Source organism: Emydura macquarii, unplaced genomic scaffold (genome assembly GCF_026122565.2).
Source record: "Emydura macquarii macquarii isolate MOO-44397 ecotype Brisbane River unplaced genomic scaffold, CSIRO-AGI_Emac_v2 contig_1644, whole genome shotgun sequence".
Taxonomy (NCBI): Eukaryota; Metazoa; Chordata; order Testudines; family Chelidae; genus Emydura; species Emydura macquarii.
In genome coordinates this window covers 10,716,087-10,733,992 of record NW_027131781.1, presented here as the reverse complement: position 1 = coordinate 10,733,992, position 17,906 = coordinate 10,716,087, and the positions used below count along the sequence as shown (strand labels likewise).

The 17,906-nt window shown below is 40.0% G+C and overlaps 1 protein-coding gene across 1 annotated transcript in view; it reads left to right on the top strand.

Annotated features, from left to right (window-relative positions):
* The window catches only part of MCTP2 (multiple C2 and transmembrane domain containing 2), a 129,997-nt gene that overhangs the window by 88,137 nt on the left and 23,954 nt on the right, over positions 1-17,906 (top strand). The window contains exon 17 of the mRNA XM_067555630.1: positions 15,521-15,643. Within this exon, the coding sequence (XP_067411731.1) occupies positions 15,521-15,643 (123 nt within the window). The remainder of the gene's footprint in view (positions 1-15,520; positions 15,644-17,906) is intronic.

Below are 17,906 nucleotides of genomic sequence, written 5' to 3'. Positions count from 1 at the left end.
TCAAGCATCTTTCTTGGGATTCAACTAGTTGTCAAGGACACTGGTCCAAATTCATTATCCACGTATGCAGGATTAGTTCCATTGCTGTCATTGGAGATGCAGAAGCTACTCAGACCAGAAATAGATTTAGCTGATTGTTCTTACTGTCATTGTTCAGGTCATTCTTGATTCAATGGGCCATACATCCACCTCACTCTATACAGAAGTCCACTGATGTCAATAGAAATTTCCTACAAAAATATAGGGACAAATACAACACGCAGTTCTTTTGTCATGAAAGTGCAGTCCTGGATTTGCCAGAGAGGCTTCAAAGTGTTTCTGGAGTATGTTTTGAATTTATGAGAAAGCAATCATTGTAATCTTTATCATCTGACTAATCTGCAGATAACAAAAATGTACTTGTGACCCATCAAATCACCTCCTATGGGTCTACTGGAAAATAACTCTTTATTTAGGCTTATATTATCTAAAGGCTCTCTCTCTCTCTTTTTAACCTGTGGACTGCATCACAGAAAGTTAACCGTATTGAATGAATGAAAGCTAATCTTTTAAATTTAATGAAAACAAAACCTTTTTAGCATTCAGTAAGTACATAGACATTATAAAATTGAACATTCAATTAAAAATGTGCCATGTTTTGCGAACTCTAGATGTACTTTTGTGTGTGCGTCTCTGCGTGGGTGTGTGTGCAGGGGCTGTTGGAATTTTTACTGTTATTCTGACCCTGTTGCCGATGAGAACTTCTCAGACCACCAGTATGTACTAAGAGTATGGACTAACACTGACCTGAATTGATTCTTCCATTAATCTAGGCATTCTGTAACAGTTATATTTTTGCATCTTTGTTTTAAAAAAAACAAACACATTGTTTAGTTTTAACATGACCATAATCTTCTTAAAAAAAAAAAAAGTCTCTAAAAATTTCACTCTTTTGAGCTGATAGGAAAAAAAATAGGGCCAGATCCTCACGTGGTGAAAATCAGCATAACTCCATTGGCTTCAGTGGATGTGTGCTGCTTTACACCAACTGAGGATCCGGCCCTCCATTTTAGAGCAAACTCTTCATCCAGGATTTTTTAACTTGTTTTCAAAAGGGGGGGGAATCCTGTAGGTGGCGATAGACTCTCATGAATGGTCAAACTCCTGCTTTAATATTTTTTGTCAGATTTTTCTGGCAGGTTTTTTTTTTTTTTTTTTCCTCCCCTTTATTTGAACTATTTCAGTTCTAAGCTAACACTCCTTACGGAAATCTTGCCAACTTGAAGAAATTTCTTTCTTTGAAGGCAATGTAACATTTGGGTTTTTGTGGTGATGATAGCCATTATGGTGATGTCCATGAGAAGGTGCGGGAAAGAAAGGGTCTGCTGGGGAAGACCACTTTATTTATTTATTTATTTATTTTTCAATATCAGAAATGGAGGCTCGGTGTAGAACTCCTATTGCAAATGTTTTTTTGAAAGCCTGGTTTCTCCTTTTTTAGTTTGGCTTTTCTTTATCTGCAGCTAAAATATGATGCACGTGGCAGAAGCTGGATTCAGCTATCAGGAAGTTCCAGAGTTGTTGGGTACAAGATTGCTTAATGATAATAATAATAATTGAAAAAATACCCTAAAATCAAATCATAACATCAAGTCCAATCGCATTTCTAGCCCATTCTCCTACTTTTTAGCCCTTTGGGGGAAATGTATTTTTATCGGAGTGTATCGGCAAAGTCCTAGCAAACTGCTGGGGAAAAAAAAAAAAGTTGATTGTGGTGATATGCAGTATCTCTATAGTGAAGGTTGAAACTAGCTTCAGTATAACCCTGACTTTTGACATCTTGCCCCCCCAGCACTTCACCAAAAGCAAATGGATTAATCTGTATTTTTTCCTGGCACACGTTAGCCAAAATTAGACTTGTTTAGGGTGCTATTGATTTTAAATGCAGTGCAGTGATTTTAGACGTGTTTATAAATATATAAATCATATGGTACTGTATTTTTTCACTAGTTGTATTCTGTTTCTGTTCAGTTTTAAAACCACTGTATTATACTTTGAATAGGAAGAGTTTATGTATATATATACACACACTAGTAGCTGCAACATTTTTTGTTGTTTTTTGTGTTTTTAAAGTTGAGATGCACAGTTGAAAATATTCCCTTGGATGAACTGAATGTATTTGCAACATAGTACTTCAGAAGCAGCTGCATGTAGATCTGTGGAAAAGCAAATAGAATCTTGCAAACTGTACCTAGGTATCTGACCCCTATTATCAGCTGGAGGTGTACATCAAATGGATTTAAGCATAGAAAAAATACTTGTTAGCCTGATTGCAGCTTCCATTATTCAAGGGTGGGTGGGAATCTACTTAGTTACTCTGTAAAAACCCATTTTGCAATGTCCGTATAAAGAATGTTCTGAGTTGGCCTCTGTCAGAAGACGACAACATGGAAGGTCTAATCCCATTTAAAAATGGGCTAAGCAAATTTTCTAAAAATGTTTAGAATGTTTAATGGGAAAAGCATAACTTATACATTGAGATCAGCATGTCAATAGCATGTGTCCATCAGGAATTAAATTATACAGTTAATACTTGCAGAAGTTTTGCTTTCTCAGATAATTATTTATAGCTATCCATTTTGCTTTTCTTAATCAACTAGATATGTCTTTCTAATTCTCTCTCTTCTAAGTCCCTTTATAGGACTTTAAGCATTGCATTCTTTTTAAATAATTATCAAATGATTATTTCTATGATTAAAATATTAAGTTATGCCTTTTAAGAATAGACTTATGTCCCCAAGCAGAAAAATAAGCAGTAAAATAACCTAAAATTATTATTAGTGCTGATATTCTGCAGCACTGCTGCCTGGTTGTTTTTGAGAAGTAATAACTCTATGGTCCCATAGATTGCAATGGCTTTCCTGCTCTCTGTTTTAAAAGTGGCACGGATACTAACAGAGATAGTGGACCTGTAATGCACAGTGAATAATGTCTTATACACAGATACCTATAGTAACACATACAGAGTGACTATGAGATCAAATGCTCTGGCTAAAAAGCCTTAGGGAAGCATTATGTGTCTGAGTTCTGATCTATTGTCTGGGAGGTCGGAGAGTGTTAATGCACTCTGTAAAGATTAGACTCCTTCTCTAATTGCTCCAACACTTCCTTAAAGGATTTAAGCAGTCAGGAAAGGTGACGCTCCTTGTCAATTTTTGTCTTCTGACAGCCGTTGAAGTTTATCTGTCTTTCCACGGAGACCACTAGATCAAGTAAACCAGGCAGTGTCAAAAGCATAAACCTTGAATTAGGACTAAAAGCAATGAGTGACATTATTTACAGCTCATTTATTTCACCTTTTAAATCCTCTAAAAAGGGGGAGGGGATCTGTTTTACATTCCATTTGTATTGTTTAATTTTGAGTTGATGGCAGAGCCCTATGGATAGTTTAACTTCTTGACTTGCCTTAGAAGTCACTGTTTACTTCCGAAGCAGGTCATATTTTGTCTTCGTTCCTTGACGTAAGGTTTATTGGGTTGATAATTCTATACGACTCATAAGTTTACAGTAACTAATATACTTACGAAAGCTTAATTATTTAACCTCTGTAGTTTTAGTAGCTGCTGTGATGCTGCTTATGTAGTTAACTTAGATACATAGTGCTAGTGCAATGGGCCCAGAGTGTTGTGTTCATCCAAAAATCTTATTATTTTGAAAAACCCTGGTCATGAGCTGATCTTTCTCCATCATCCTGGAGTCTTCTGGCAGAACCCAAATGTGTATAAGGCTCCACTCAAAATCTGTGGCATTTTTCATGCAGTGACTATTTAACATGCATGTCTCTTAACTCTTGGTTCTGAATTAGAAATCTAGGAGCAGAATTCATCAGCTATATGCTGATCATTCTCACATGGGCGGTTGCCTCTCTCTTTTCCACACAGCATATTATCTCACACTGTTGCTGTATTACATGAAATGTTTCATCTGTATATAAAAATTAAAAATTCAAACAAAAATCTGGCCCACATGAAGAACAGGCCCTTTGGGCATATGGTTCATTATGCATATTCGTTTAATTACTAAAGCACTTGGGATGTCTCTTCTGCCCTTGCGTTCCACTTGCAAAGTTGGATCTGTTCTGCAGCACAGAATATGTTGAACTGGCATGTGTCAGAAAGGGCTTTGATTTTCTCCTGTTTACAATAGATAAAGTTCTAGGATGTATCGTTAGAATTTATTGAATGTTGGTTCAGTCCAGTGCATGAAAACAAGCAGCTACAATGTCACTTTCTCCTTACCAGCACCCACCCCCCTCCCACCCCTACCCTGGCCCCGAAGGCTGGTTTTACAGTGGTTAGCTCATATCCATTTGAGTATCAAAGTAATGCGAGACTCAGGCTTTAGGTTTCAGGCATTTTCCCAGAAAGCACCTAAAGTTGCACGTTAAAGCTGTATAACTTTTATTAGCTAAGAAAGGATTGCTGTGATAGTGTGACTTTAATTGATTTTCAGGGCAAACAGGTGGTGGTGGTTTAGGCATCCCCATGTCTCCTGCCATTCCTAATTTGGAGCTGTGCATATAATAGCTTTATTAAAATAAACAATCTTCTGGCTTTGGTTTTACCTGAACAGCTGCCTTAAATTGCAAAAGGGTCTTGCAACGTTTTTTTTTTTTTTTAAACCATTCTGTGCTTTGTAAAGCAAGATGCTATAGGCCTGTCACTGAAGAATCTTCATTGTATAGTCCTGCTGTCAATATTAAGTTTTGCTGTGCGATTGCTAATCTAAAATATGCAAGACTAGGATGCAGAAAGTTACCATATTTAGGACTGTAATTACGATGACTATTCCAGTCGTTTTAGTGCGTTCATTATGCATGGTAGCAATTTTGGAACTATGCAGCTTATGAACATGATAATTGTGTGTGTGTTTTAATCATCATCAGTTTTTCTGAAGATCTAACATACTTCTTGGAGATGGAGTGGAGGGGCTAGTTACTGGTTTTGCTCTCTTCCTGACTACAGAATCTTGGAGTCAGATTGACAAAGAGGACTTCTGGATTCTTTAGCAGTGCAGTAGCTATAAACTGGATTAGGAAACTATTCATGTACACACAGCTGGGAGGAGAATAATCTGAAATTCTTTGTCTGGGAGTATGTTTATCTTAACTTGGTTCTTTACATTTAGTTAGATTTCTATTTTTTTCACCAGCCAAACTGATACTGTGGTCTGTGCAGGCTTATTTACAGTATTTGATTTTATTTTTGGTCCCAGGTAAAAAAAACAAAAAAACAAAGAAATCCATATACTAATTCTGTAAAACTGACCACAAATTCCATTCTTGGTCCCAAATTCCAGAGAGTATTCAGCCTGACAAACCATTTTCTAAAATGGGAGTCTTTGGAAAGAAGGGTACCAGTTCAGTCTAAAGCACTACAGTGTATATGCAGCTATTTCACACATACGTGGGTTTATTGCAACCCAACTTTTTTTCATGCCAGAGATGACGGCTGCCAGTGAAGTAACCTTATGCACTGAACTGCGATACTCCTGCCACTGTACACTGAACTAATTCTAATTAAATACACTCCGTTTATTACAGAGCGCCCTTTTTTTCTTTATTCGTTCAGATCTAATCTGCACGATGAACATGAGGCAGAAAGCCTTTTAAGTATATAATGTAAGCCTCCTTTTTAGTAACAGTTGTAACCTGATGTTGATTTTACCAAAGGCAAAGTACACTTGCACTGAATACTTTTCCCACTTACTGTACAATTAAAACACCATCTGATTCTTACTACTAATGTTTCCTATAATGCTAACCCATTTTATCGGTGCAGTTAATGGTGAATTTTTTCTTGACCTTTTTAAGTTGCTCAGCTTTACCAGGAACAAATAGAATGTTAAGTATTTTTTTTCCTTTTGCTTCCTTTTAATCAGCACAGAGATTTTGCTGATGCTTTTTGAAAGAAGTATTTACTGAAAAATCCAACTTTCAACTGGCACAATTACAGGCTTCTGCGAAATCCTATAATGAGAAACTTTCTGTGATCCTAGTCATGAAACTATGACCCTGCTGCTGCTGAAGAAAAGAAATCAGAGATTCAAAAATGTCATCTTTCATTTTGTTTAGCCAAGATAAAGTAATGAAGCCTTCTTCCCCCCCTCTGGTTTAAGGTACCATCCCCCCCTTCTTTTTCCTGGGACAGCTTGTTTTCCCCCATTGTAGGTAACCGTTTGAATTTTTTTTTCTTTCCTCCCCAAAAGTATCAAACTGACATAAATAATTCCCCCACCCCCTCACTTATTAAGGTTTACTGCATGAGGACCTTAGCTGTATTTTACTTGGCTCAGGAAATCTAAAATATGGTAGATAAAAACACAAGGGAAAAATTAGAACAGTCAGCATTCTAACAAATGGCTCTTTCTACAGTGTTCACTACAGAAAAAGATCTGAAGCCTTCTAACTCTAGAACTACTGTACATGCATAAAGATAGGTCCCAAGGACCCTTCTTACTTTACCCCTCCCTGGGGCAGAGGGAGAGAGGAAGTGGTAGCCGCTAGAAAACTATATAAAAGCATCAAACCAGAGTCGTGGTTGGCTATTACACGTTGGGGATTAAATGTACATATGTTAAAATAAAACCCAGCCTTTTCCAATTGAAATATAGCATCTGCACAAACACACAACTGCATCATCCTCAGATGCTTGCAATGCAGAGCAAAGCATTGGGTAATAATATGAGTGAAATCAACTGAGGGCTCCACTATAAACCCTAGTAAAATGGGTATGTTTAAAGGATCTTACTTTCTTGCTACTGGGCTGCTACCTCAATAGTGTAACATATGACATGCAGCCTTCCAGAAAGTATCTCAGCGTATCTCAGCACTGGGTATGCCTGCACTGCACAGAAAAACCCACGGCACCAAATCTCAGAGCCTGGGTCAATTGACTTGTGCTGCAGGGTTAAAAATAATAATGGAGATGTTCCTGCTTGGGCTCGGAGATACCACCCCCACTCACTGGATTTCAGAGGCCGGGGTCCAGCCTCAGCAAAAAAGGCCATAGTGCTTTTTTTTAGCCCTGCAGCCCAAGTGCCATAAGCCCAAATCAACTGAGTGTATTGGAAAGACCTAGGAACAAAATAAAACAGTAGTTCATCAGTTGGCTATGTGGCTCAGGTGTTAGTGCAGGGGCCTTGGAAACCAGAGGTCGCAGGTCCTAATCTCCTTAGGCCTCTGTGTTGGATTTTCCTCATTCATCATTGCTCCTCAGCCTGATTCTGCTCTCACGGGCTGGTATAAATCTACTGAAGTCAATGGCGTGGGCCTGGAATCCCGCAGGACCCACTGCTATAACAGCGGGAGTGAGTAAAACGTACTGTGTTGTGAGCGGGATAGGGTGGGCAAAAAAGAGACTGAGGTAATTTGCGGGGAAACATTTTACAACTTTTAATACTTAAATTTAAGCAAGGGATAGAAAGAGAGATGGTGTCTATTATAAAAGGGGTTGAAGTCTTTTTACATGGTTTAAGCAAGATTTGTTTTATTCTTTTAGTGGTAAAATTGTGTCTGAATTCTATTTATAAATATAATATATTAACCAACCATTTTGGTTTTGTTTTTTAGTAGCAGGCGGCAGAATCTGTTTCTCTTGTGGGATTTGTGGGATCTAAGGTTTTTGTGGGCGGGAGCTGGATAAAAATGCAAGAAAAAATGTGGGAGGGGGTGGGAGTGGTTATTGAGGGACAGTAGAGGAGTGAGATTAAAAAAAAACCAGTCCCGCGCAGGGCTCTAGTTGATGGCAGTACTGTACAACCAATTTGAGAATCGGAATCTGGATATTTTGCAAGTGGTCACAAATCATTGTGAATATACTTGTATCCTCTGCCCAGAATAAGGGGCAGGGAATAACTGTAGTGTCCCAGGAGAAGAACAGAGAACAAAGTAACGTTGCCAACTCTTGTGATTTTTATTGGGAGCCTCTCGACATCTGTTGTCCATCTTAAAGCTCCCACAACTGGGGCTTTAAGAAAAACATTACACTTCTCCTCAAGCTGGAAATTATACTTCCAGCTTGAAGTGTAGACACACCCTAAGAAGAGCAAAACACAAGAGGAAGGGGCAGGGCTTTAAGCGTTTTACTCCATCACATGGCTGAGTAGGATTGCCACCCGTCTGGTTTTCACCTGGACAGTCCGGGTTTTGACTTGCGTGTTCGGGTGCCATTTGACAAACCCTGATGTCGGGTTTTTTTTTTTTAGCCTGTGGCAACCCTAAGCGGAAGGAAGGAGGCAGCGCATCAGCCACTGCTGCCACCTACAGGTCCAGGCTGCTCATGCAGCTAGCAGCAGCGCATGGCATGCAGGGATGGGGCTTTGGAGAGAAAAACTGGAGAAGAGGGCAAAGCCCAGGGGAAACAGTGGAGAGGGGCGTGGCCACAAGAGAAGATGCAGAGCAGGGGTGGGGCCTTGGGGGAAGAGGCGGGACAAGGGTGGGGCCTCAGAGGTTTGGTTACCAGCCATTAGAAAGGGCTGTGACAATCCAATCCCTTTGTAACTAGTATCAGGGTCTTTTCCTTTTCACTACTTGGTCATGTGTAACCAGTACCTTTTGGGGTTGTTTTTATTGTTGTTAATAGCCCTTTTACTGAACATGGTTTCTAATCCCTTGTTCTGTGCAGTGGCGTGCATCTAATGCACAGAGACTGTGTTCTTTCTGGGCACAATTTCTTTTGCTTAGAAGCTAGTTCTGTTTGCGATGGCGAGTTTGCAGAGGGCTGCTAACATTTCTTTGCCAGAGGTATGCCCTTAAAATCAGCAACTTGTTATGCTGATGAGATGCAATGTAGTGATAGCAGGTAGTGTGGCATAAATATTTAAAGATCCCCTTCGCACCATTTCTGATTTCTGTGATCCCAGCTCAGTAGAACATACACTTCCTAGTACTTTTGAGATAACCTGCGTTCTTTTGCTGGGGAAAAGCAAATTAGATCTAAGCAAATAGGTTTAATTTGTCAGCAACTGTTAAACATTATTTCTCTTTCTGCCACACATTTTATGTCTCATATTATTGCATTACAAAGAGATCGGAACTCTAATACAGTATTGCTGATCAGCCATTTCTTGAATTTGAATTCCATTTATATCAGGCAGCACGTCTGATATACTTCCACTGAGTGTCTTGCGGGGGCAGAAGGATTTTGAGAACCAGTGAAATGGGCACATGATGCACTGCTGCATAGCTGGGGGGAGAGAAGCCAGGGTTGATTGAGACATGGCTATGTGGATGCACCAGCCTTTGCTTCTCATTCATTGAGGCTGCTCTGGCTCTGGAGGAATTTTTCAGTACATAGTCTGGTAGCTTGGACTTCATGCTGGGGGCAAGGTTTTGGACTTGGTTATTGTGATAGGGTATATAAAGCTCACATGAGTCAGGAAAGGGTTGGGTTGGTGGCTGTTGGGGGCCAATCACCCCCACCCTGTGATATCTGAAACCGCTGTCAGTCTTTGAAGGAGGAGCAAAAAAGGGAGAGCCCACCTCAGTTGCTGGCTGACTGGGAGAGAAAGTAGACCATGAGCTCTCACTGTGAGGAAGACTGATACCTCAGGGCCTCCCTGAGGGAAGGGAAGAGTTTGTTTTGCACTTTGGGTACCCTGGAAAGAGCGGGACTTTTAGGTGGCTTAATCAGAGGGCTAAGTCACCTGAAAGTGTTGGAGGCTGGGTAGACCAGTGGAAGGCCTGGTAGGAAACTGAGACAGTGCCCCGATGCACCATTCCACATCATAAGGGGGCGCACCGTGAGGGTGTGTGGCTACAATTATCAGTGTGAGAGTCTGTCACAGTCAGATTCACGGATTAGCAGAGTGTTTCTTGATAATGTGAGATTTCCACGTTTTGCAAGCCCTTGCTGCTAAAGCTGCTTGCTCTTTGGTGTTGCTGCTTTGTATTTTCCCTTTTAATCATAGGAATAGGTCTCTGCCGGAAATAATAGCAGCCAGAAAATAGGCCTGTTTTCTCCTAGAGATTCATATTTACTTTTTGAGGGCAATACCATATCGTATTGGCTAATATCCCTTAGTTTGTTTAGGACAGGGAGGGATTAAAAGTGCTCTCTGAGGAGATGTATCTTGTAACCTGCCCAGGTTGCTTATCCTTGCGCATTCAGCTGTGACAGCTACTCCGCTTTGATAGCCACCATTATGTGCATAAGGACTTGAATACATTAGCTAGCCATTAGGTAGATTAGAATTCCGGAGCTCTTCTTCCCCAGGGCCATGCTCAATGCATTGGACCATATTTGTGTTTCAGATCAAAATCAGAGTTCTGGTCTGGGGCGAGAACAGATACTTTGGACACACAAGTACAGATTAGCTCAGGTTTTCCCCTAACTGGGCCCATGTTCGTGAATCTAAGTAAACCTTTTGACAAAACTAGTTTTAGATTTGACGTCAGTCATTTTGTGAGGTGTAGGTGCTTATGGTTTTAATTTTGAGTGCAAACGTTTTTCACAGTTCTACTGATGAGGCATTCACTTAGGACTGAGACTCAGAATGTTCAGCGTGACCAAAGGCAATTTCAGTAAAAGTTCTTTGCTCACGTTTCAGGTCCTTTCCCTTTTTTATTTTTTCCATCTGATTAAATTTATTTCTTTGTACTTTTCCCATCACCGTCATGTCCCAAGAATTACTCTCTCACACAAAGCACAGGGTTTTTTGTTTTTACCAGAAAGGCTTCCTGGCCTAAAGGGAAGCTTTTGTTAATTTGAGAGAATTATTCATAATTACTGTAGAGAGAAACTACATTGACACCGGCAACACCTCTCCTCTCCCTTCCCTCCACCCCACCAAATTAGGATTCTAAATCTCCAAAAAACAATTCTACCCCATGATTGTGGGGTTGCTGGTGACAAAGGTTTTACGGGCACAGTTCAGTACATACCCATCTAAAATCTGTTTTTAATAATCAGATTCTAAATTGGAACCAGAGGGGCAGAAAAGTCAGATTCAAAATGTGTTTCTAAGGGTTTATTTGTACTTTCAGCCCAGTCTGCCTTCTCTCATCTTTTACACTGATGTCAAAAGGGCCACTCTCATGGTTGTTCAAACTCCATGCTTCTTGACAGGAACAGTTGGACTCCTCTTCAGTGATTTTCACATGAAATGGCTTCCAAACCTCCAGAGCTTTAACTTGTAGTTATTAGGCCCTTTGAAACAGCAACACATTAATCAGCTGAAATCGAGTGGACTTGTCTCCAAAGCTGTGATGATGTGTTCTGTTCTAGACAGGACTTTAGTCTAAATCTTTAACTCCAAGCATTCTTTCTTCTCTAGAAAAGTCTGTCTCGTTTCTATTTTTATTTTGAACTTTGGTTATGATGTTTTATAATTCTTATAATTCTATTCTTCATTGGTTCTTATACTGCCCAATTCAGCCCTTTCACAAAATTCTTTGGCGTTTTCTACTTTTATTTCAGAAATTGGCTTCTGTTCTTGCTTGCTAACTTTTCCCATTCGGAATATGCAGTTTACCAAAGTAGGTGGTGATGGTATTAATGATTGATATTTAATGGAAGGAGTTTGGTCTACTGATAATGAGAAGCACTGTGAAAAAGTTAAGTTAGAACAGTAAGTACTTTGGACAAAGACTTTTGGGTTCTCTTTCTTGGTCTGCCACTGACTCACTTTCATCTTGAATAAGTCATTTAATCTATCTGTGCCTCAGTTTCCCTAATTATAAAGTGAGGATAATAATATCTGACTTACAATGTGTTTGTATGGAATTCCTTTGATATCTCAGGATAAGTGATGCTATGGAATGATTTATAAGGCACATTCTATGCAGAAATATACTAATGTGCTTTAAAAAATGGCTTATAAACTACTGTATACTCTGTGTTCTAAGTAATCACTGCACATACCTCTAAGGCTGAATAATTTCTAATGTCTGAATAGCTAAATAAATTTGCCCTTGTCACTGTTCTGTGCAAGAGAGATTAAAACTCTCTGTACTATAGCTCTTTCAAAGCAGGCTCAGTGAGCCTACTGAAGTGCAGCTACCTCTGGGTTGGAACCTGGCAGCTGACTGTTGGTGCATCATTAGCAATACAATGTAACTTTAGGAAAGGAATTGATGAACTATCTTGTCCAGTTGCAACTATGAGGTTATTTTGTAAGTAAATAAGCTTAATTTTACTACTCAGTGTAATTTGGCCAGGACCCAGGCCTAACAAACTTATACAAAAAGTGCTTTTTAATGATCACAAATAGACAGGAATTTGGTTTTATATACTACCTAAAGGACAGAAGGTTTGAAAGGCCATATTAGAATTACAATTAGGGACTTCTGTTGGATCATCTAATGTAGATACTGTGGTGACAGCTGCACTAAAAATACATACATAGGCCTTGATTCTGCAGTTGGATCCCTGCAAGCAGGTTCTTGCAGAACCCCATTGACTTCAGTGGCACTCCAAAAGGCAATTGCAGATTTGAGACTTAAATCCAGCCATCCCTTTCTGTGTCATGATGGGACTAAATTCAGTATTATCCCAGATAGGCATTGCATATACAATCTCCTGCAACAGGCTACACTGATTTTTAACTCACAACAATGCATCCTATCTTTGCAGAGCTCCCACAAAAAAAATCAAACCTTGGGTTTGATAAATATATGAAGGTCATTCTTGTCCAGGATGATGTTTGGATTAGGACTAGAACTGAAATCGCCCCTACTATATCTCAGTCAGAAATGTTAAATAACCAGAGGTATGAAGTTCAACGGGGGGCTGAAATGAGTTCAGAGGAATCTGTTTTGTGAGAACTCTGCCCTTTTATAGCACCTTCTTCTTTCGATCTCAGAGCTCTTGACAATGGATATTGACTGCAGCCTCACAGCATTCCTGCAAGGTAGCTAAGTATTTTTCCTGTTTTGTCCAAAGTCCAGCCCTTCTGCTGATGTCATGCTTGCATATATTGGCCGAGTGGAATTATGTACAGTCATTACTACTTGTCTTTCTTTTGCTGAAGATCAGTGTGGAAAAATGTCTGATCTACCTAGTCCTGTTCTAACTTCCAGTGCGGTGAATCAATAATATTGGACTGTGTTGTCTGGAATTTAGTCCATTTTGTAAAAGCATATGCCTGAGAGGCTGTTTTATTGGGCCGTGGTTGCCGATAACAAGAAGATAGCTGTTGCTATGGAAGGAATTAAGCTAACACAAAGTAGAGCTTATCAGTGAAAAATACCATTGTTGTTGAGGGATTGACTGATTTAGAATGGGTAATAGGATATGGAGTCCATCCTCTAGGTTGTTGGGCTGAGTTTGGCCCCAGGTGGATGATGACTGGGCAGGTTGTCCTATGCAAAAAGAGCTATTTTCATGTACAGTGTGTATCTATCCCCATTCCCCAGGGGTGAAATCCTGGCCCCATTGACAAAGGCAAAGCTCCCATTTTTTTCAGTGGGGCCAGGCTTTGGCCATAGGAGGTGGTGCTGTCAGTTTCGTGTCCCTATCACAAGACAGCTGCCACAAATGGCACTAATTGACATTCTTGTGAGCAGTGTCAGAGAGGCCCAGGATTAATGGATGTGGAGACTCAGCCGTCCTCTCTCCCCAAAAGTTTCTCTGTCACAGCATTTGGACACATTGGCAGGAGGATGCGATGGTGTTTTCATGGCAGTACCCTCCATGTAGAGTTTCAAATTTCAGTGCTGTCAGTCCAGCACCTCTCCCCGACATGAAGCTTTAAAAGAAAAAAGGGCCTGGAAGGGGATTGTTAGCTGAGATGTCACAGCTATTCCTCCTCTCCCTCCCTTTAAATGAACGGGTGGGTCGAGTAACTTCCACCTGGGCTACATTATTCTAATGATGGGATTTTGGATCTTGAACTTTCATTCTAGAACAGCGTTTTTGGATAGAAAAATCATAAAGCATTTGTGTGTGTGTGTCTTGTCTAAAAGGGCAGCCATTAAGGACTTAAAGCTACTGCACAGCATTAGGCTGTCCTGGAAACACATTGTATGGATGGAAAAAGGAATGTGATCACATGTGTCCTATGGCAATTGTGGACCTAATTTATAACCTTACTCCGTGTTATTGTCAACTCCAAGCTCCTGTTCAGATGATGGCAGTACACAAAAATATTTACTGCTCTCTGCATATAGAAAAGAATTGATAATCAAAAAGCTGTTTGATTTGCTTTGATGTCTTTGAAAAATCCAGCAGTTTTTGTTCTAAATCTCCATCAGCGTGGCCCCATCCCTCTCTGAACCATTTTGCAAATTAATTTACTTTGAAATTTAGCTTCTGCTTTTAGATTCTAGCATCACTGGCTAGAGTCAGGTATCACTCCCCATGAGCAAAATCATACCCACTCTGTGGGCCCCAGACACAGCTGAAATAATGTGGTTATGCAGTGTTGGGAAGTAGTTGGGGCACAGGATTTTTGGATTCCACCCGGGGAGGCATCCTGCTTACCACAGAGCCCTGCCTTATAAGAACATAAGAACTGCATATTGGGTCAGACCCATGGCCCATCTAGCCCAGTAACCTGTCTCTGACAGTGGCCAATGCCAGATGCTTCAGAAGGAATGAACAGAACAGGGCAATTATTGAGAGGTCCATCCTCTCCCATCCAGTCCCAGCATCTGGCAGCAGAGGCCTAGAACACCAAGACCCTGGGGTTGTATTTCTGACCATCTTGGTTAATGCCCATTGATGGACTTATCCTCCATAAACTTATCTAACTCTCTTTTTGAACCCAGTTATACTTTTAGCCTTCACAACATCCCCTGACAACGAGTTCCTCAGGTTATCTGTGCATTGTGTGAAGAAGTGCTTCCTTTTGTTTGTTTTAAACCCGCTGCCTATTAATTTCAGCGGGTGATCCCCGGTTCTTGTGTTATGTGAAGACCTAAATAGTACTTCCTTATTCACGTTCACCACACCATTCACTCTGGGAGCTGCTTTTCCATCCCCAGGCAATGAGGAATGGGCACGGGCACAGAGCAGCAGCAGATTGATAAGGATCCACTGTCTAATCGTCCCGTGGGGAGTGAATATACAGCAGCACTTGGGGCTGTGGTAGCTCTTAGAAGGGAAGGGAGGAAGGATTGCATCTCACTCCCATCGAACCTGCTGGCTATTAGTGCTTGGTGATGCTGAGTGGATTTACCCTTCTAAAAAAGAAGCCAAGTGCATTTGTTACATGCTGGCATTGAGGACAATGGATATCCAGACTTGGTAGTGCCTCAAGTAAAGAGGGAATAATGCCCATGCACTAGTATTATGTTGGTGGCCTTGTACTCCAATGAGGAGATGGAAACGGAGAAGCTAACAAACGTCCGTTGAATGGAGGAAACAGAACAGAAAGAGAATAAGCTATCTGGGTAGATTTTCTTTATCGAAGGGGGGGAAAATGAGATTAACAAAGATTCAAGGACGCATGTTAGTAGGGATAATGATTGAAAGGGTTTATTATGTTTCTCTCTTTTTCAACACTCATATACATCCTCTCTAAATTGCTTTGTCTCTCGTAGGTATTTGTGGTTGCTGTTTGGCACATCGAGCTTTACATGGTGCCCCTGGCTTTGTTGCTGCTCTTTGCTTACAACTTCTCCCTGATCACGACAGGAAAGGCCAACAGCGCCCAGGACATCCAGGCAAGTAAAGTAACTGATGTTGCAGGACCAGTTGGAATCTGCCTTTGAGCAAAAATGATCTTACAGTTTAATGGTTTTCAGCTCATTCTGTATCTAAATGTTATTCTATTTCTAGGTTACTGTTAAAAACAAAATAATGGTCTCTAGAATTTCATGGTTCATTTCATGTGATAAACCATTGTGAGATAAAACATACTGCTCTTAAACAGCTGCATATTTTCAAATAGTTTTAATCAAAGAATGGGACAGAACTAGGCCCTTGGATCCTTCAGATTTCAAGGAGGCATGATTTGAATCCCTGGGTCCATATCCAGCCCTGCAGTTTATGTTTCAGTAACAATTCAGAACTACGTGGGGCTGAGGTATGCCAACAGAATCTGAAAAGGGAGGTCTTTTTAAAAAAATCTGTTCTGAGAGATCGATGTCATCCTAGTCTTATTTGTTTACTGTGACTTTAAAAAGAAAAACAAAACAAAACAGTTTAGATCTAGCTAGATTTCAATTTTATATCTGATTTTGTTTAATAAAAGTCTTTTCTGTGCAAAAGTAAATTGTAGCATTGAACTGTGTTATGATATAGAATGTCATTTCAGTGATATTAAAGTTAGCACTGTCCTGACATATTATACATAACACAGGTCCTGGAAGTTAGAAAGAAATAGAGTAAATTAACACCTAGAAGATTCTTTTTTAAACCTTCTGATAATTCTGATAATGAAATTTAGGCAAACTCTCTTTTGCATAGAAAAACATTGTAATTTGTAAACACAAAAAGCAACTTAACATAGTGCAACCACATGGAGATCTTAAATGAAGGAATAAATGGTATCCTAGGACAAAATGTACAAAAATAATTGTATTTATTTTTAGCTAGGTAAATTGTTCCTAATGCAGTTTTGAGTTATTCCCAGGTGAAAAGTGGCTACAAAATGGTGGAAATCACATTTCCAATAGCAGAACAATAGAACAATTGTGTGTGTTCCCTGAGTCCTTTATTCCATCACTAAAATAGGAGTTTCCCACTGGGGAGAATCCAGGACAAATAGTTTATTAAATAAAAAAGATAATCTATAAAATGATGTTGAGTCTGACTAACCAGGTAAAGCCAGGAAAGTGCAGAATTAATGGTTGCCACTGCCCATCACTCATTCTGTGATGAGTGTGTTGCATATCCTAGCAAACAGAATCCCACTGAAATCTTTATTGTGCTTGTGATGGATACCACAAAGTGCCATGTGTATATAGCTGAAAAGTACAGAATAGCTATTTTCAACAAGACTTTGGTTACTCAAAAGCTGGTCACTTCCCTTACATATGCAACCTGGGAGTAATGCACAGCATATGTGCACATAGCAGTCCCATTGAAGTCAATAGGATACCCTCCAATGAGCAAAGTTACACATGTGCCCAAGTGCTTTGCTGGATTGAGCATCTTGTTAGTTAAAACATCTTTAATATCCCCTGGATTCTCTTTCTGGTACCCCGATTCTGAGCTTTCTGAATCCAACCCGATACACCTCCTGTAACTCAAAATAGGTAGTGCTGCTCTGACTTTCATATGCCCTGAGTGGGAGGTGTGGATAGTATAGATGTCCCTTTTTCAAAATACCAGTGGTTTGGGCTCAACCGTGTTCTTTCTGTTCATCCAGAGCTTGGCTACACATGAAGTAGCTTAGTTTTCTGCATGCATACGTACCCATGTAAAGTTTCAAAACCAGACGTCATTCTGTGCATTTAGAATGCATGCAGCATTCTCTGAAAACATGGAAACCAAACTCTGTGCTTCAATTTGAGCTGTGAAATGGGGATAATATTAACTTAGTGTACATATTTAACCAGCTTGCTTCAGGTTACATTCATCAGGATTTGTAAAGTGCTTTGAGAGTCTCAGGTGAGGACTGCCATAGGGTATGTAAAATACAATTATTAACCTAGCTACCCAAGGCATTGCAGCAAAGTCATTGGCAGATCTGGAGGTAGGACTCAGGTATCCTGACTCTCAGGCCCTTGCTCTGATGACTAGATACCACTACCTCCCTAAATAAAGCAACCTTTAATTATGATCCTTCCCATCCCCATATTTTAGCTGTGCTTAAACATTTTAATATGGCCATTCAAATCTTCCTATTAAATAAGCAAGAACTAAATTAACTTGGAGGATCCAGTTAAAGCCTCAGCTAGTAAAACGCCTGAGTTGAAAGCCAACGGGTCCATAAGTTCAAAATCTAGCCAAGCCTTTTGTTTTTTCCCCTACCTGTCAGAG